This window comes from Clarias gariepinus, chromosome 1 (genome assembly GCF_024256425.1).
Source record: "Clarias gariepinus isolate MV-2021 ecotype Netherlands chromosome 1, CGAR_prim_01v2, whole genome shotgun sequence".
NCBI lineage: Eukaryota > Metazoa > Chordata > Actinopteri > Siluriformes > Clariidae > Clarias > Clarias gariepinus.
Window position 1 is genome coordinate 26,916,074 of NC_071100.1, and position 20,019 is coordinate 26,936,092.

The 20,019-nt window shown below is 36.9% G+C and overlaps 1 protein-coding gene across 1 annotated transcript; it reads right to left on the bottom strand.

The window, feature by feature from the left end:
- Nucleotides 1–3,035: 3,035 nt before the first annotated feature.
- Nucleotides 3,036–18,896, bottom strand: dok1b (docking protein 1b). The gene is made up of 5 exons (XM_053500443.1): nt 18,579–18,896; nt 8,584–8,877; nt 7,791–7,881; nt 5,928–6,100; nt 3,036–4,829 (listed from the first exon to the last, which is right to left on the bottom strand). The coding sequence occupies exons 1-5, from the start codon at nt 18,633–18,635 to the stop codon at nt 3,675–3,677; spliced, it is 1,770 nt and encodes a 589-aa protein (XP_053356418.1). The 5' UTR covers nt 18,636–18,896; the 3' UTR covers nt 3,036–3,674.
- Nucleotides 18,897–20,019: the final 1,123 nt, after the last annotated feature.

Sequence of the window (20,019 nt, forward strand, 5' to 3'; positions counted from 1 at the left end):
TTTAGTTATTAGAGGACAATATGGCAGCCTTAGAGTACAGCACACTTCCAGCTGTTTGTGTCTACAGCTGTTAAACATTAGAGTAGATAAAATGCCTCATTCTTTGCAAAAAGAATAGGAAAAAAAGATTATAGACCACTTTAACGCCCCTAGATGGTAAGAAAGCATGAAATAAAGCATGAGAGTGGACTGTGCTCGATCTCGAGCTGAGAAAGAGAGGCTCTCTTTCTATTGTAAAGCTACGCAGCAATATAGTTTGGAGTGGACAAAAGGGAATGAAATGGTTTACGGAACTGAAGTGATGTCAAGGCCATGGCATTACTCAATGTCACTGTCTGACTGAGGCCCATCTGAGCTGCTTCATTAACATTTCCGCCATTCCACCCACCCAATGCCGCCTACACCAGTGTCACTCTGACCTCATTTTGGGTTTAGACATTATGCAAAACCCCTCACAAATGAGAAGCATTTTGCAAAAAAGTTCTTCCTCTCCGTTTCCTGTTTCATATATTATTTTGAAAAGGCCTTAAACATTTAAAAAGCAGGTTTTTTTTTTTCTGATTGTATTATTTGAAGGTTTGGCCAGACTGCTTTCACATCTGAATCTACCTAATGGCATAACCACGTGTCCTTTTCGGGCCAAATCGCATGTGGATTTGTAATGTCTGTAAAGTGTTATTTAAACTCCAAGTCAAAGTCCACAATAACCTCTTTTCCACATAGAAGTAATTCTACAAAATTAACTAAAAGCTTACAGAGTCTGGGCATTTGTCCACATGAACAACAGGCATGCGAAGGTGTTTTATTTTAAGAGTCTCATACAACACTATTGAGGAAAGGAGGTCAGTGCATTAATGCTTCTGATAATTACTGTTCGGTTGAAATGTTGTCATTCAATAAAAATTGCTTTATGTAATTGTTTAATACCCAGTACTTCAAAGCCAGTAAATGTGTTATTGAGTTTTTCCCCTCGTCCAAGCAGTTTAGTTTAATTTTCACACAAACATATACATACATCCTACATAGTTCATCTATTTTGTCTTGACCTGTGTGCAAGTGTGTGGAAAGCTAGAAACAGTGGTTTGGCAAAGACTACAAGAAGTTTCCATAAATAGGAATGATTAGTTTCTGGCAGTACCGTAATAGATTTTTTATGAAGTAAGTTTTCCAGCTTTCCTGTTGTTACTTACAGAATATCCTGTCAGTATGACCTTTTCCAAAATGTATGTGTAATATTTATTTTCTCTCTCAGCATATCTTTTTTATAAACATAGCGGTTAGTAACTAATTTACGGTACATTTAACACCCTTTTTTTTGTCTTTTTGTCACTAAAAACCAGGCCCGATATGTTTTATTTACAGATTAATAAACATATAAGGTCAGTCAAATATCTGAGTTAAAATAAAAGGATAAAGTAGACAGTTTAGTGATAAAAAATATAGAATTTGCCTATGATAAGCGCTTTCATGTACCAAAAGTACTTCTGTCGGACAATTCAGTAAGCAAAGGCACACTTCTGTTTTTTTTTTTTTTTTTTTTTTAACACTACAGTTATGGGGGCATACAACTGGGGTTAAAATGAAAACAGAAACTGTAGATTTTAGAAAAGGAGAACTCAAGCAAGATGAGATATCCATCCCCTGTGTAGCTATTTTTATAGACTGGGAAATGCCAATACTGTTACCACTGAAAACGTTTCCAATTAAATTGATACAATTAAGAGTCACATTTGGTTCCGCAAAGATGGCAGAAGGTACTTTCATTTCCCAGGGGAACTGTGGAATGTTTTTTGGGTCACAATAACTGCACTCAAATCCAGAAAAAAAAAATTGTCTTGGTAAATAAAGATGTGTAACCAGTGAAGCAGATTGGCATGGTGATCACATTTAGACCATGTATTATAAGTAAGTTCCCTCTTTTAAACTAAACAACAGAACCATGATACAGCTTAAGGTGTAGAGAATTAGGAATACATGTTATTATGGTCACAGTGTGACCACACACTCACTAACTCTGCGTTTGGGGCACGTTTATAAACGTGTCAAAAGGGATGGGGGAATTATAGAGGTTAATGACTTTAATGGCATCTTAATGACTTCAAAGTGGTGCAGTGGGTAGAGCTGCTCCTTTACAGCTTCAGGGTTCCCAGTCTGCCTTTGAACTCAGGTTATTGTGTGTCTGCACAAATTCCCCTTCCACCTCTCAGAAACGTGCCAGTAAGTGATATGCGTTGGTAAATAAGTATGTACAAGTATGAAGGTGCATGGTGCTCTGTGATTAACTAGGGTGTATACCTCCCACATGCCTGTGTTCTTGGGATAGGCTCCAGATCCACTGTGACCCTGACCAAGTTGCTGAACATAAATAAATAAGTGAATGCAATCACAACTATCACTTTGCACATGCAAATGTTAAAATTAGTATATTTATAGGACAGAGAAAGTAGCATATTTGTACTTTTGTTAAGAACAGAGTTATTTCAGGGATGTCATTTAGAATTAAAAGGTACTACATTTGGTCCTAGGAATACTATAAAGGACAGGGTTCTGTCTGCTTTTTAGCTTAAGAATACAGCATCTTAAAAATGCACCACAATGTGATGAATAGATCAGATTTTGGCAGGCCAAGAGGCTGGTCATTGAAGAAAAACATCAGACAGTGGAAGAAAACACAGAGGAGGGGAGAATGAAAAGGAAAGAGTGAAGGGGTGAACGAGAGACAAAAACAGGACTAGGAACAGCCTGTACCTTCACACCGAGCCAGACAGACACAGCTCAACTTAGCCAGAATTCTAGCCATTTAAATTCAAGCTCTTTTCTTTTTTCTTTTAAAGCTGGTTAATATTCACTTAGCATCAGGCTGCCTTTTTATATTTTCTGGCATTCCTCAATAGCCGCAAAAGCTTGACAGAATAAGGGTGTAAATAGGGGGACGATGAGAAAGAGGTGAAAAAAAATATTTGGAATGATTCTTAATCTTGAGGAAACAAAACTAGTTTTGGGGACAAAAATATTTCGTGAAATAGAAAGTACTATGAGGTTCTGAAAAATCTTTTATTATCACCACATAACATCAACAGCACAGCTGTTTTTGACTTACTCCCACACATACACATAGCAAGTGATTAGTAAACTGCTGCATTTAAAATCTCCATAGAAAATATATGTAGGTGTGTATGATTGTTCATATGGTCTATTATTTTTGACTCTCCAAAGGTGAATTGGCATTGTAAGACAACGGCAGATTCCCTTGTCTGGCAGTTCCAATTTTTGTTATTTAACGGCTTAACAGCCTCTAATATACTGTACAAGTCACAGACTCAGTATGATTTACTAAAAAGGAGAAACTGCCAAAAGATGTGCAAAATTGTCATAGTATAAGACCGTGTGAGTAACCCACATACAATAAATTCTGCAAAATTTGTAGTTTCATTGTCCTTCCCAAAGAAAAGAACGTTGTGTCACTGAATCGATCACAGTGCATTGTCTAGAGCGCCAGTTGTCTATGACACTAACCTGCACACCTGTCTGGTTTTCCAGTTACTGTAGTAATCCCAGATATTACAGTGGCCCCGAACAATACCCCAGAAAGCCTGTGATCATTTAAAAACTCTGGTGTCTTTAGAAAACTATTCCTAGAGTGCATTTTGACTGCTTGAAAAGGCTTTCAAAAATCAAATGTCACCCAAGTTGTCATAGATGATGTCTGGGGGACGCATGGCAGTGTGCCATGCTGTTGCTGGGGGCTTATGCTTAGACACTTTACTATAAATCTCAGCGTTCTTCTCTACTTTTCCCCCACCAGTTACTTCATTTCCAAATCCTTCTCCAACAGCATAATATATACTGCTGCTATTGTTGTTGTTGTTCAGGTTAGCTCCAATTTTACCTTGGGTTAGTGGAAGTGGCTCTTTCCTAGGAAGGGCTCCCTTCCCTGGTTTGGGTGCTGTGAGTGGCTTGGGACCTTTAGGCTTGGCCACAGCTGATTGTAGATGTGTCTTGCCCAAAGCAGGGACACCATCGTCATCCATGTTTGGATTGTAAGCCACTTCATGACCCTGAGGTTCTTCAACTCCCCGTGATTTCCAGGACTGGCTATCCAGACGTGCCTCATCATACAGAGTGGTGACTGGCTGGATTCCTGGAAGACCTGCCCGTCCTTCGGGCTCATCATAGATGTGCTCTGCCCGGGTTACATCAGGAGGACGTCTGTTCCGGGGTTCAAGCGTCAGTCCTCCTGTTCTTGGAGTCAGGTCAAGTGTGACTCTGTCATAAAGATCTGCATAAAAAGGTTCCTGCTTGCTGCCTCCACCTTCATCACCAGGTGGACGATGCCAGGGGTTTTGCATTGGTGTAGGTTTAATGCTGTCTACAGGGTCAGAATAAAGACATTCCCCCAAAATATTGGGCAGACGGACGGAGTCAGCAGGTTCAGAGTACAGATTCACTTGATCGTCCATTACACTTTTTGTTCCACGAGGCAATGTGCTTGGAACTGGAACTGGGGGCTCTGGTAAGGTGCGCCCCTTAAGATTTTTACTTTCTCCTTCCCTTCGGCCAATGACTCCATCAGCAGATCCAGGTTTACTGCCACCGGAGTCTCCATCTGTGTCTCGGCTCATTCCATCGGCGATCGCAGCCCGGATCTGTTGGAAAGCAGGACAGTCCCCATCAAACGATGAGGTCTGATTTTGTTCCTCAGCCTGAGCCTTCTGCTCCCGAATGGCAGCCTCCACAATCTGGAAGATCTCATTCCCTTGCTTTGTCTCAAAGGTGAAGTTGCCTGGGCCAGATTCACAACGCCGCCCAGCCTCAAATGAGAACATCACCTGCAATAAAGATTGCAGATAAGGAACAATAAATATACTTTTCAATGTACCTGTAAATTCTCATTTTGATTGCCTATTTCCTTCGACACAAACAACAATATGTACAGTACTCTGCAAAAGTTCTGAACCACCCCTCATTTCTTCATATTTTGCTACCAAAGAGCCAGATATACTTGTATTTTTAGGTAGTCTTGAGGTATTATTCCCCTGTCCTCTTAAAGGAATTTCTTGGCTCTCATTTTCTGTCCAGTCCTGAGGAATGTTTTTGTTTGTTAAGTCACCTGGTTTCCTATATATCATTTAAGCATAAAAGCGCATCCAATGTATGGCATGAACAAGTGGGAAACAGGTGGAGATAATGGCAGATGATCAGGGCAGTGATTAGTATACTGCTGATGCTGAATCCTGAGTGGCTGGAACAGACAAGAGGGGAAATGAGGTTGCTGCAGATGTTACATTTGCAGCCTGAGCAGTAAAACATTTTATTCACATTTCTTTTATTTAATGTACATTATTTAATTTAATATGAATAATGTAGACTGTTGAATAAGAATCAGCCATTCAGGAGGAGTTAACCTGTGGTACTTTACCACAAGGTGCCTTTTGAGCGCAATGCTGAGCTGATACAAATACCTTTCTAGTGAACGCTCATTATTATATACTGAAAATGTAAAGCTTGTCTGTCCGCTTAGAAGAATTAGCACATGTTTATTTAGATCTGTGATAGACACCATTAACCTGATTCCAGTCACCTAGACCTGCCCCTCTACCCACACTTGAGGGAGAGAGGAAGGCTAGTTTCCTGTATCAAACGGTTTCTATGGTAATGACAGGAAGCAGAGATGGAAACAACAGTGGCCTCAAGTTCCTGCTTTAGTAAAAGGGTAGATGTCACCAGAAATAAAGGCTGAGAACAACCACAAAAGTATTTCTGGTGCACACTATATGTGTTTCTATGCATTAATGAATGTGTAAATCATTTTTTGATTAAAGAAAAAGGAAAGTGAAACATAATTCAAGGCCTTGTGTAAATCTATATAAAGCCACACAATGGTCCTGCTGTTGTACAGCATTTTAATGTAAAAGATAAGAACTCACTCGGTCTCTGCCATATCGCCGTAGCAGTTTGTAGGGCCACACCAGCAATGTCTTCTTCATCTTAGGCTCCTTTAATATCAAACTCTCTCCATCTGCTTTTAGCCAGTAATTACCAAGTAGACCACAACGTTCGGATGCTTCTGTTCTTTGGACACTTACCCAGAATTCATTGACTGTAAAGTACAAGTACAATAAATTAGTTCAGCCTTGTTTAACTATGGGCCAGAAACAACTGTGCCTGTGTTAATGAGAAGAACTTAAAACTGTGCAGAGTCGTATCAGGGCAGCACTTATTTTTAAATAAGTGGTCTAAAATACATAAATGTAAAATAAATAAATAGTAGCTATTAACTCTGCATATAATGCAGGTTCATGTCTAATTAAAATCAGATTGAAATAAAAATTTTAGGTAATCTTGGTTAGGGGTAATACAAAAATAACACTGCTGCACAGTGTCTATGATGTCTTCTGAACCTGCTTCGGGTACTCAAGCTTATCAGCATCTGGTTTATACCTGACATTTCACAAACTTTAAATTTGTTGGAAAGCCATGAAAAATTAAACATCTGTAAAACTGACAGTGTTCTAGAATAGACGTGTTGCTTTGAGTATAATTATTAAACACAGGTGTTTAATAAAGGCTGGTGAAATATATTCACCAAAGAGCATATGACATACATTCTAGTACTCCTACACACTGAAGATATGACTGAGTGTACACTAAGACTGCAAAGTCACAAGGCTCTTAATGTCAGTGTCACAGACACACACATACTCTTTGAGGAAGTCACAGGTGCCCTTATGAAAAACAGAAGTATTAATAACCTCTATTTCCCTAAAAAAAAAAAAAAACTTCTGTTCAAAGAAAGACACAAAGGCTTTCGTAAATTGGGATATCTTTCTCTCTCTCACTCTCCCTCACTCTGTCCGTCTTTAAGGCATGTGTAGAGATGGACTGTGCCAAAAGGAGCTGGGACTGAATGTCTAAGATTCTGTGCTACTCTCTGAGAATTTTTGTGCTTACTTTTTTCTTCTACCTAATCAAGTTAAACTAGAGGCGACTGAGGCAGCCTGCCATTGCAAAGAAGGCAGTCAATAAGTGCATGTGTATGTGCGTGCATGTGTATGTGCGTGCATGTGTGTGCGCGACATTTCTGTCACAGCAAGGAAGCAGCTCTCCTCTATAGTGTCTAGTGTAAACACATTTAAAGCCCAATTTTTTTCCAGAGCTGTGTGCCTGACATGTGATCAGAGGAAGTGTTCTTTGTATGGTATATGAGGCCCATTTTGACTTTTCTATTCCATGGTTATGGTTTCAGTTCAGCAAAAAATTTAATATACCCAATTTGACCCTAAGACATAGTGGATCATGTTCCGTGTCTAAAATACTGTATAACTACTGAGCCAAACTAAATCATTTGACGACAGTAAGTGATGATTGTGAGGGATGAAAAAACAAGCCAAGAGTATGTTACCACCGGGCAGGAAATGATGTCACAAACATCCTTGTTTGGGATCTTGTTTATTAGAAACAAACATAATTCATATCTCTGTCTCCTGCCTGTAATGATGGAGACTTTATCGCAAAGCACATAGAGCCATGGCAATGCACAAGCAAATTTAATCAAGAGTTTAATAAAATAAGCATCTCATTAACATTACTATCAAAAATTTATTTAAGTCAGTAAAAACATCCCTCTCTTGGCTAGAGTCAGCTGAAAAACCTGTTATTATGTAACATCAGAAAAAAAAATTGACTTAATCTCAAACAGACATCTGTGCTTTTGTCCTGGACTTTTTGCCATGTGCACGATTTGTTTACAGAAGAAAGAATCTTAAAATGTCATTTGTCCATTTTATTACCTTCCTCTCTGGAGTAATAGATCATGTTCTCAGACATCTTAAGATCCTGTTGTCCATTTGAGTCCATACTGCTGAATGTTCCACCCCCTCCCTGAAAGAAAGACAAAGTAAGTTAGAGTCTGAAAGGGAAAGAGAAAGAGATGCTGAGTGTGCAGTGTCGTCCTTTTGATTCTCATAAAGGCTCAAATAACTTTTTGCCTTTGGAAATTCCCAGCATGTGTCCGGAACATGCTTAGACATTCCCTGTTCATTCTGTACACAAACAACCTGAAACAACATCCTGCAGTTTAGTCTTTTATAATTATTTACTTCTTAAATTCTTCAACGAGTAGCATTTTACACTTATTTAAGCCGAGTGCTTCGATAATTAATGAACACCCTTTAACAATAGGCACAATGGGCATAATGCTAATAAAGCCTGATTTATTTACATACTTCAATAACATGAAAATTATACGCCTTTCTTCTGACGGTAATGTGAGAAGCTAAAAGGTAATGCTACTACTGAACATCTGTACAGGAAACATAATACAACACATTGCTGCCATAATTCAATTCAAATTACAAAAATGGCATAGATAACAACTGTTGAAGTGTATATAGATTTTTTTGGACCTCTCTGTATATATACACATGTGTATACACACACACACAAAGATATATATATGAAACAATCAAATATCATCAGCTTTCATTTTGGAATGTGGTGAAGTGTGACTCTGTGGCCCTCCTGAAGGCCATGTGAGAGTGGGATTATGAAAACCATGCTTTATCTCGGGTTGTGAGTTCTCACCTGAAACGCAATTTCACACATCTTCTCCACCCACTCGTTAGTGACTTGCTTTTCGGCTGCAAACACATGCGTCTTATCGTTGGTCTCCACACAGAAGGCGGACATGTTCTCTTTAGGACAGCTTTCGGTGACGGCAGGAAGGATGCTGATGCACTCTGACAGGCGGATGATCTTTTTGTCGAGTTTTTTCGTGCTGGGTTTTTCAGTGCCACTGCCCGCACAGTCGAAGAACTCGAGGCGTGCGATGCCGTTTTGACTCGCCGGATACAGCACAAACCAATTTTTTTTCCATTTCTGAAAACAGATTGAGAGGATTAATAAGAAGATGAAGAGATGATTACAGTTTACGTTCTTTGAGGCAAGGGAAGAAGGGTTTGAGAGAATGTCAGGTACATTTATTGCGGCATGCAAAGATGTATATACACACACACACACACACAAAAGTAATTAGGCATGATGAATTACACCACTTAAACAGGCATAGTCTTTTCAGCCATTGTTTAGGCAAAGGAGAAAGTGATTTGTGACGCCCTTTACTAGAAGATCACAACATTGGGTCATAAATGTTAAACTTGCTGGTGGACTCATCATAAATCATCTACAACTAAAAAGTCCTTTTTATACACAATGACCCGAGGCTGGACCTGCAACGTTTCATCTTTTTTACATCCCCAAATAGCTTGGCACTGTTTAGCAATACAAGTCTAAGAAATCTTGCATACATCATAGCATCTTTATTTTTAGCATTAGGTGACTAGGCTGAGGTTACCAACCCTGCTGCCAGTGAGAACGAAGGCCTGTCCTCCACATGCACAAAAAAGGGAAGAAAAGCTGGGTGGTTGTGTGCATAAACAAAGTGACCAAGGATACTTGTACTGTACATGTGTGTGTTTGTATAACAGTAATATAGCTCACCACAATACGCTGCCCATTTGCATATGACATTCACCCGGACTGATAATGTACTAATATTACAATTTTTGTTTAGTCTTTGCTCACTTCGTCCCTTCACCACATTCTCTGTTCGCTTTCTTAACAATTACTCTATTTCTGACTATTTCCAAAAGTATTTTTCCCCCATTATTTTTATGGAAAGAAAATGTCAAAATGAGGGATGTTATCTACTAAACTGTGGGTTTATCAATACTTTACGTCAGTTAAAAAAAAATAAAATATAAATAGCATTAGGTAATTTGGCTTGATGTAAAGTGAAAATACGCCATGTTACAGTTTTGAACAAACAAGTTATACGCTACACAGGTGAAAATTTTAGAATACTACAGTACCAGGCTATGTGATGTGGACAAAAATAGTATTTTCATGCTATAGTATAGTATAGTATAAATAGTATTGTCATGCTACATGAGGTCAGTGTCTGTCAGAAACCTCAGACATACTTTTCAGGAAATGAAAAAAAAACTGCAGACAGTTTGGATCCAATGGAGTTACAAGATTTAGTTATAAGCTCCTAATACTCTTCACGGGAACAGATAGATGTAAAGAGTGACCAACAACATTATTTTATGAGAAAAAAAAAGAAGCCTTAAATATCAACGATATTTCTTGTACTATGATTGCGCTAACTGGTGAAGTAGTGATGTATTATGATTAATATTGGTCTTTATCAATTTAATTGAACACTTCTACTACAGTCTTTATTAGTTTTAATTATGGCAAAGCCCCATTTTATTCAACAACCCACAGATTTGTTTCCAGGAACCTCAGAGGCTGGTCACAACGACCACAGAACCAAATAAAGAATAACTGTGGTTTGTTTGAAATAGGCAGCTGACAGTAGGACAAAAATGTAATACTTATAGACATTCATTCCAAACACAACCTGCATCACTTGACACGTGACATACATACATTTTAATTTATTTTGAACAGGGGGAAAGAACACAGGACTTACCTTTAATCAACTGCGTCTACTCAAAATTTTATATATATTAGTCTACTTTAATATTATATTAATATTACATATTTAATATATAATATTATATTAAATATACTACTACTTATAAATTCAGCCTTTTACATCAGTTCTGCAATAATTATTTATATAATATACTGTATACCTTGCCATAAAATCGAAAAAGAGCTTTCATTCAAATGTTCATTCAAATCTTGCCAAATGCAAATGTCAAGAGATTTATTATGAAATGTGATAACCAAATTTATGACATGTCAGTGTTTAATGTAAAGAGAACATTTCATTATTGCAACATTACACATAAAGTCAAACCATGCTGGACCTAGTGAAAGACTTGTTAGGTCATTCGGTATTTGGCTGAATTAACCAGTCGTATTCCACAGTTGTAAAATATAAATAATAATAATAAAAGGTATAACAACACTTAAACAACAGAGTATGAACAAACGTTACATGTAAATATGTACTGGAAGAAGTTGTAGAATATGTGGATGCTGCTTAAAAAGACTTAATGAAATTTAACAGGAAAAAAATACTTTTAAAAAAAACACACTCGCACACATAACTCATCAGGGAGTAACGAATCTGCTTTATTAATCTGTAACGTGAGGATAGTAATAGTAAGTGCATCTGCCAGTGCAGCAAAAAGGAAATGTGTGGGATTACCCAGTGTGCTTTGCTTCCTCCAACACTCTGCAGGTGTACAGAAAATCAGCAGATCTCCATCTGTAAAACTCATCTAAAACTCCTTTCCCAGAAAGTACCACGGTAAAAACAAATCTCGTAGTACATATGGCTAAAAATCATGTCCTTTGTTATGGTTTAAAATTATCTAATAGTAGCTGATGTCGAGAGTAACTAGATGTGAAGAAGTATGTAAAACTATCATTGGAAAAGAAAATTTAATTCAATATAATCAAGTGACCCAGCAAACAGATGCAGCTACTATTTTTAAACGGTACATACTGTATGCATATACATGAGGCACAATCTGTACCCAAAAAAAAAGCCTTATCAACATAAGATATGACTCATCACGGTCCTCCACAACTTATTTCACATTATCATGAATCATTAGTATGAACAAAATTAACTTTATTAAAGTTACCGATAACACACGTCATGAGTATAAAGGGTGCAAATTGGGTGCTGGCATTGCCCTGGTAAAATCTTCCAAAGGAAATGCATTACTGTAATTGTTTATAAGCTTAATAATATCATTGTATACAGCATATTAATTAACAATGCAATGATAATATAAAGACTGTTACTATGCTATATTCTGTGGCCACATTGATAAATGATGCAATGCTACAGGTATGTTATTATAAATCTTCATGTCATTTATGAGGTCATGGACATTTGATGTTTATCCTGCTTGTCACCAATTGGATTTAAATTAACAAATTCTTAAAAGCTCCTAATTGGATTATTACTGCAGTGATTTATATGTTTCAGTTGGAAACAATTATTTCGTCCCTCCTAAATGATGCCGTAAGTTATTTCCCATTTCTTAAACAATGGAAAAGATGTTACTGTGTTTCAGTAGGGTCTACTGGGATAGGGTTAAGGATTGTCCAGCACATTATTAAAACCTGAAAGGATAGTGCTGAACCATGAAAAATTATGGCTGGGAATTTTTTTTAATTTTTTTGTCATAAATCAGTGATTCCTTAAATGCTTGGTGATGATTCATCATACAGAATGACCAGTAGAAATCACAGCCATGTTTAATAGTGAAAGTAAAAGCATTTCTACACACACAATGTGACAAGAACTGGACCATACGGCAATGTAGCTATAAGAATACCACTTGATGCACCCATCATGCATTGTGCCCTGTACAAACCTCTGGAGGCAGGGTTATGCAACAAAAACCCCTGTGTTGAAAGTGTTTAATCAACACTGGGGATTTTACTATGTATGACCTGGGTTGCTAAACTCTGTCAGGTCTAGGCTCAGCAACGTTATGTGGCAATAAAATAAAGTTAGCTGATGACCTGAATATACCGACGGTATGGGGGTCAAGGGTAGCTCAGTAGTTAAGGCATTGGACTAAGGGTTTGGAAGATCCCAGGTTCAAACCTCACAAACATTAAGTTGCCACTGTTGTACCCTTGAACAAGGCCCTTAACCCTCAACTGCTCAGATGTATAAAATGATAAAATGGGTAAGTCACTCTGAATATGGGCATCTGCCAAATGCCATAAATCTAAATGTACTGAATGATAAGGTTATCACACCATTTTTTCCCCTTATTGAGAGCATGAGTAATATTCCAGAACTAAAAGTTTGGAAGAAAAAAGGTCTGAGAGCTTTAGGAATTATTTTCACACATGAACTGGTCAGCTGGTCCTGACCTTAACACCACTAAAACTCTTTGCGATGTGCTGAACAAGACTTCTGAGTGCTTTGACTCTCTTGACACTCATCTCAGCCAAGAAGCAATGCAACACTGGATGTTGTGACATTTCATAAGGATGCTGAAACAATGCCACAGTGAAGGCTGTAATCAACACTATTACATCTACTACGTCTTAAGTACACAAACTGAATTGTAAATTTGATTTTGCTTGATGTATAAAATGCTTCACTGATTAATTAATACAAATATATGGACATAAATCCAACTATTCAAGATCATGGGCACCCAAGCCCACCCAAGGCCTGGTGGACCAAAGATCAGCCTGTCCACTCAATCCCATAGAAAGACCAATGTAGTACAAATTAGTAAAGAAAAAGTCAAAGCTGGCTGCAATAGAAAGACACCAGAACACCCAGTGCACCACAGCCTACCCCACACGGCCCAGCAATGAAAGAATCCAAGACCCCCTGTCCCGGCCTCCGAACTCCAGAGTTCCTGATCCATTCAAGCACCAGACACCACAGCATACCACCCTGAGGTCTTGTGGAGTCATGCCTTAAGGGCCAGAGCAGCTACATGGGGGACATAACACCTAGGTGGTTTTAATGTTATGGGTTTAATGTTTAACTTGTTTTGTATTTTTGAGATTTTGTATAAACAAAATTACCTCAAGTGACCAGTCAAACAGACTACTATCTACTATATAAAAACTTAATAAGTACAATAAATTTAATAGTGATGTGTTGTGATTTCCACCAGAGTAACTAACAAAAGAAAAGCACCCTACACACTGAGCCACATCTATGAGTCATAAAAACCTACAGACAGGCGTCACAATGTGTCTCTTCTCAGCTCATTTGACAGACGTGCACCACTTAGATTTGGACTCAAATTTCCATAAGACTTTAACAAGGCTATTCTTAACGGACTACTCTTTCTGATTTACCTTTCTACAAACAAATGAAGCAATGTGCCATACAAGACCAGGCATTGTTAAAATTTGTGCAAGAAACTGAGCAAATATTTGACAAGATTTTTTCTTTTCTTAAAGGAAATAGCATTTAGTACAGTATGTAGGGTTTTGGATCTATTGTATTTTCCACTCAAATTTGCTCAGTTTTTTCTTATTTGTTCCTCAAAATATTCAGTTTTTTACAAAAAATAATAATTACAATAATTACAAATGTTTCTGTCAAACCTCCCTTTGGAACAATTCTTATTTGCAAATAGCCTTTAATATATCCATGTCATTGTTAAATTATCACCATATACCTTCTTACTTTGGCTAGTCAAAGTCTTATCAAGTACACTGTATTGGCAAAGGTTTGTGGGTCTTCCCCAAACTTCTGCCTTAAAAATGAAAGCAAGCAACTGTCTATATAACTGCACTACAATTGCACTTCACTGGAACTAAGTGGCACTAAAGTTTTTCCAACTTGACAGAGTCTGTGTACATTAATTAAGTTTCACACAGACATAGGTTGCTCAGAATCCCGACCTCAACACCACTGAACATCTTTAGGATATATTTAAATGTCAACTGGGCCCCAGGCCTCCTCAACAGACATCAATGCCCCATCTTGCCGGTGCACTTGTACTTAAAGTAACACAAATCCTCATAGCCATGCTCCAAAATCTAGTGCAAAGCCTTCTCACAAGACTGGAGGTTATAACAGCAAAGGAGTGGGACTAAAGGTGAATGGGACGTTTAACAAGCACATATAAGTGCGAGGGTACACACATTTTTGCTATAATGTTGCCAAATATTTGGTTATGTGGTGAGAGATGAAGGTGAAGCATGACTAAATGTTTTTCTAGTCATCTCACAAAACATCACGTTATTTAGGAAAATGATGGGAAAATGGGAAAAAAGCTTACTCTTCTTGGATGGCATAAAAATATATATGGTACAAGAATGTTTCAAATCAATAGCACCAAAGAATGATCTACAATCCACTACAACACTAACAAGAACTGAAACAAGAATAAAAGTCAACTTGTCAGATCCTAGAAAATGTACTTGCAATAAACCTCAAGTTTTAAGATGTGATTTCAGAACAGTTACGCCACCAGTTCCATATAAGGCAATAGTCGGTCCGTGGAATATGTTACACAGGATGGAACTTATGCAAATAAGTCAAGAGAGAGTTGACTTCCTCAAATCTGCATCCTTGTCTTATCAGAAGTATAATACAGGCATGATAGACACACACCTTTCTACTTTAAGCCTTTCATTGGGTTATGACTGTGAATGCCACCTAACTGTTTAAACAATCTGAATATTGGGTACAAGCTAAGCAAATTATTTATTAAAATAATATATTAAAAAATTATCTATAATAAATATATATTTTGTGCATATATACTTATACAATTTACATATATTTACATATATGTGTATATGAATGAGTGTATGATGTAATATTTAATGTTATATTTGTAGCACACCTACACTTCACTTATTTCACTTAGCTTTTAGGTTAATAAGTAACCACATTTTATAGCGTTTTGTAAGAAGCTTTCTGTTTTAACATCGGCAGCCACGATTTCTCTTACATGCCGAAGCAAGAAAGGGTGTCAATACTTCCTAATTAAGGGCAAGCTATGATATTGTTATATAATGACAAATGGAAACACCATGGAAAAATGGCTTTGGCAGAAGGAGTGTGTGGTGCTTCAAGAAGAGGTTAATGATATAGGGGTTTAATATTGTGTTAAAGTATTGGCTGTTGGTCCCTTCGGAAATAAAAGACTATTGTGGTGTAATTTATGACTACTCAAAAAGCCCCAAAAGTAAAATATCTTGCAATTCTGTTTCTGTTAGTACCGCTGCTCTGAGGTTTGTGACTAAACACACAGAGAAGTATGTTACTCAAGTGAATAGACAGCACGTTCTATTCTGGATTACTTCGGTATCAGTTCTTCACCTCAGAGCTTTAAAAGTGTGTGTGTGTGTGTGTGTGTGTGTGTGTGTGTGTGTATTACTGATAAAAAAAAAATTAAAAAAAAATGTGTCACTGTAAAAACCCTGTCTGAAGGTCTTTATTAAAGCGCTGCTCAGTCACTTGTTCAGAAATCTACACTTCCTCTTTTGCTAAAAGTCATGCCATGGAGAGTGTCTTGTGCACTATACCGCTCAGTAGGCTAAGGGCTACATGCTTAGATTAGGATTTACATCCATCACTGACCTAGACCCAGTACACTGTGTGATAAAATCTACAACCCTCCTAACTCCAAGATGCTTAAGCAGAGGTCTTAGAAGAAAGTGCAAAGTTTGTCAAGGCTGTAAAGGTTGTCTAGCACAAACCCACACATACTCTGCTGTTTTGATCCTAAAGGTCAACATGAAAGTCAAATGTAGTCTGGGGCTTAAGGATTAGATTAAAAAATGAATAAATAAATAAAAATAAAATTGCAAATTATTTTGGCAAATATTGTGATAGTCATTTAAACTGCAATATAATTGGTACAGTAAATATACAATTTTGTATTCAAATGTATTTATCTAACTATAATCTAATTAAAAAGGACATTTGCCAATATTTACACATCACCTATATAACTAAATACTGTTTATATATATATATATATATATATATATATATATATATATATATTTATATATATATATATATATATATATATATATATACACATATATATATATATATATATATATATATATAGATAGATAGATAGATAGATAGATAGATAGATAGATAGATAGATATACATACATACTACACACACACACACTGTAAAAAATTGCAGCTGTTTGAAATTAAATAATTGCACAGGTCATACTGCGATTTCAATTTTTATGCAGTCAATTGTGCAGCACTATGGAGTAACACCACAAAGAGTAACTTTACAATATATTTTTTACATTTTTACCTCTCACACACACCACCTACACCAGCTTCCTGAGTAACCGAATACACGTCCTGGTTTACCTCAGTTTTTAGTAGCACACATGTACAAAGGTGACACTTGAAAGCAACAAAGAATATTTCCTTTTTTTAATTTTACTGAAATGCGTTCCCAAACGTATGCACCAAAACGCTCAGATTCAGATCCTCCTGAAGACTTTAACTTTTTCACAATATTTAATCATTTTATTCATCATATTTTTCTTTTTTCAAAATCTGTCATTAATCTGGAGGATATAAAACTGTAAATTGTAAGGAATTTTTACATTTTTATAATCACTGCTTTATGAATATTTTTTATGAGCATGATTAAGAACATTGGGTAACAGCATGAGATATAATGCTCTTCGAATATATTAAACACTGCATAAATATGTTAGTGAACATCATTTCCATCACCCAAAATAAAACAAACAGCATTTCAATAGGTTCATTTTATACCACTGTTGTTTATTTATAACAGGATCTTACAGTAGTTCAAAGTATGTTATGAAAATAGGAACAGTAGTTCCTGTGAAAAAGCGAAAAAGATCTTTATATTATTAATGTTTTAATTTTTAATTATTTCTGTTGTAACAACAGACACTTCACACTGACTAATTAACACTATGTTATGTCTGATATGGCAATGTCGAGGTGTTCTTTTTACAGTGTGTTGCGTGTCAGTGCTTTAAAGCTATCACTTTATGTCTCCAGTCATAGGAAAGAAATGACAAGCTGCATTTCTTAGTAATTTCAATAAAGTAGGGAAAAAAGAGAGGCTGAAGAGGGGACAGCAGTTTATAGCTGCTGTGTCATAAGTAAGGAACTAGCTTATTTTAAAGACGTTCCTCAACATGGTCACAAAATGTGACTATAAACAGATAAAACGCATGATAAACAACAAATTGCAAGCTTCAGCAAATACCTGTGGTGTAAGAGGAATAAAACAAATCAGAATGTGCTGTTATTGATAAAGAAACACCCATGTGGTCGATTTATTTCTATAACAAACTCGATAATGTTTTTTCATTATTATAATTATTATCATCATCATTATCATCATGTCCTACGCAGACTTTTCCCAGTTTATGATTAATGTAATTAGTGTTTAGATGATGTTCGCTCAGAATACCCAGCTAAATGAAAGTTCTCAAAAAACACAAACTGGTCTGAAGCAGTCCAAGTCAGATTGTCTTAGTTAGTTGCATGGGACTGCTAATTTGAGTTTCTCAGTCTTGTGGTTAGGCCTTCTGGTGAAACAACGAGGCTACACTTTTTCCATCACATGTAAAAGAAGAGCTTGTGTGAAAGGTGACAGAGTAACAGTGTGTGTGTGTGTGTGTGTGTGTGTGTGTGTGTGTAAGTGTAAGTGTAAGAGATTACAGTCACACGTGTTTCTATAACTGGATCACTTACAGTGTTATATGAAATGGAAATGTATGTAAAATAAATATCTGATCTGCACAGAGAGATTCTTTAACTGTTCTGTTTTGAGCGAGTGTGTAAGTTTTCTCCTCATGACTCTGCTGTTCTTTCATGTGACTGGCTCATGGCAAAGGAAAGTTACAAAGTTTCCCTGTTCTCAGAATGTTGTCTCTTCACTTTTCAGAACACCAAGGTAAATCGCAACCATTTTTTTGTCGGACAAAAATGATGCTTTTTTTTTTTTTTTGGCGAATGACGTCACACCAGCGGTTAATACTCAGTGGTTCAAGCAGGAGATATTTAGCGTGAGATTTCACCCAGGAAGCGACAGTAACTTCTGTACAACCAAAACTCTGCTTACCTTTCCAAACTTCATGTGCTGGACGTAAAGTTGTCCTTCTTTGATATGAGTGTCCATTTTTAGGTCCTTCTTCTCTAAAGACAAACAAGCCAATCCTTCTCAGTCTCTGACTTTTTCTCAGTCTGCATGAACTTCCGCTTGCCAAACTTCAGTCACATGAGGGTTTATTTTAAAGTCTGAGTTTTAAATAAAATGGAATTTAATCTTAGCACAACATTAAGGAAAATGAGTTGTATCTCTTCGACGATAACAGACGAGTCTCTCTCTCACTTCTCTCTGCGTCTGAAGTGAAGTGAGGAAGCTCAGTGTGTACACATGCTGCATACTCCCATCAGCCAGCCGCGGGGTTGCCAGATTGAGGGATTTCGTATCACACCATTCAGTTTCACTGGCATGAATATTAAGAAAATACATATCAACTTTTGCTAAAGCAATTATAGAAGATTGGTTACATTTTAAATAACAATAATCTGCATTTATAAACATACATAAACTTTATAAACCTTTCGAATATGAAAGAATAACATAGGAGGTAACCAATAGCAAAAAAACAACAACAACAACAACAAAAACATCAACATTGACAACAACAACAACTATCAGGTAAGTATCTGATCCATAGTGAAACGTTTTAAACAGAACTGTACGAAAAGTTTATTACAATCTTGCAGCTATCTTTCAACTTTCCTAACCTCTAAACGTGTCTTGTCTGCTCACAACTTGCCACTTCACATTTAACTCATGAAGTGACTATTTTTAATAGTGTTAGTACATTTTCAACAGCCATTTTTACACTTCGCCACCCTCATTTAGCACAAATTGCAACACATTTTTCAAGATGAACTTACCATAAGTGAAAGATGAACATAAGCACAAAAGTTATGCACTGTATCTTTCAAACATTTTGTATTACTAAATTGCATTTACAACATTCATTATTCCTGTAGATTATTATTGTGATTTAGATCAAACCTGTTCAAGTGTTACCTAGGGATACAAGTTATTAATGCCTATAACCTTGATTTATTCATTTATTTTCTATACCCCCTTTCTGTTCTTGAAACTTATTTCCACCGCTTAGAGCGCAAGGTAAAGGACACACTAAATGGGGTGCCAACCCATCACAGGGCACAGGCACACACTTATAGATCCAATCATAGTTCATGGGTTAATCAGAAACACTAATCAGTCTACAAAAAGGCTGTATTGGGGCTCAAATGGTAAATGCTCTGGACTACTGGATTACTGATCTGAGGTCTGGGGTTCAAGCCTCAGCTCTGCCATTCTTTCACTGTTAAGCCATTGAACAAGGCCTGTAAACCTATCTGCTCCAGGGGTGGTGAATCCTAACTGACATAACAAAAAAAAAGCATCTGTGCTGTAAGGTACATGGAACAAATAATTGCAACATGTCTTGGAATTGTGAAGGTTTGCAGAGTAC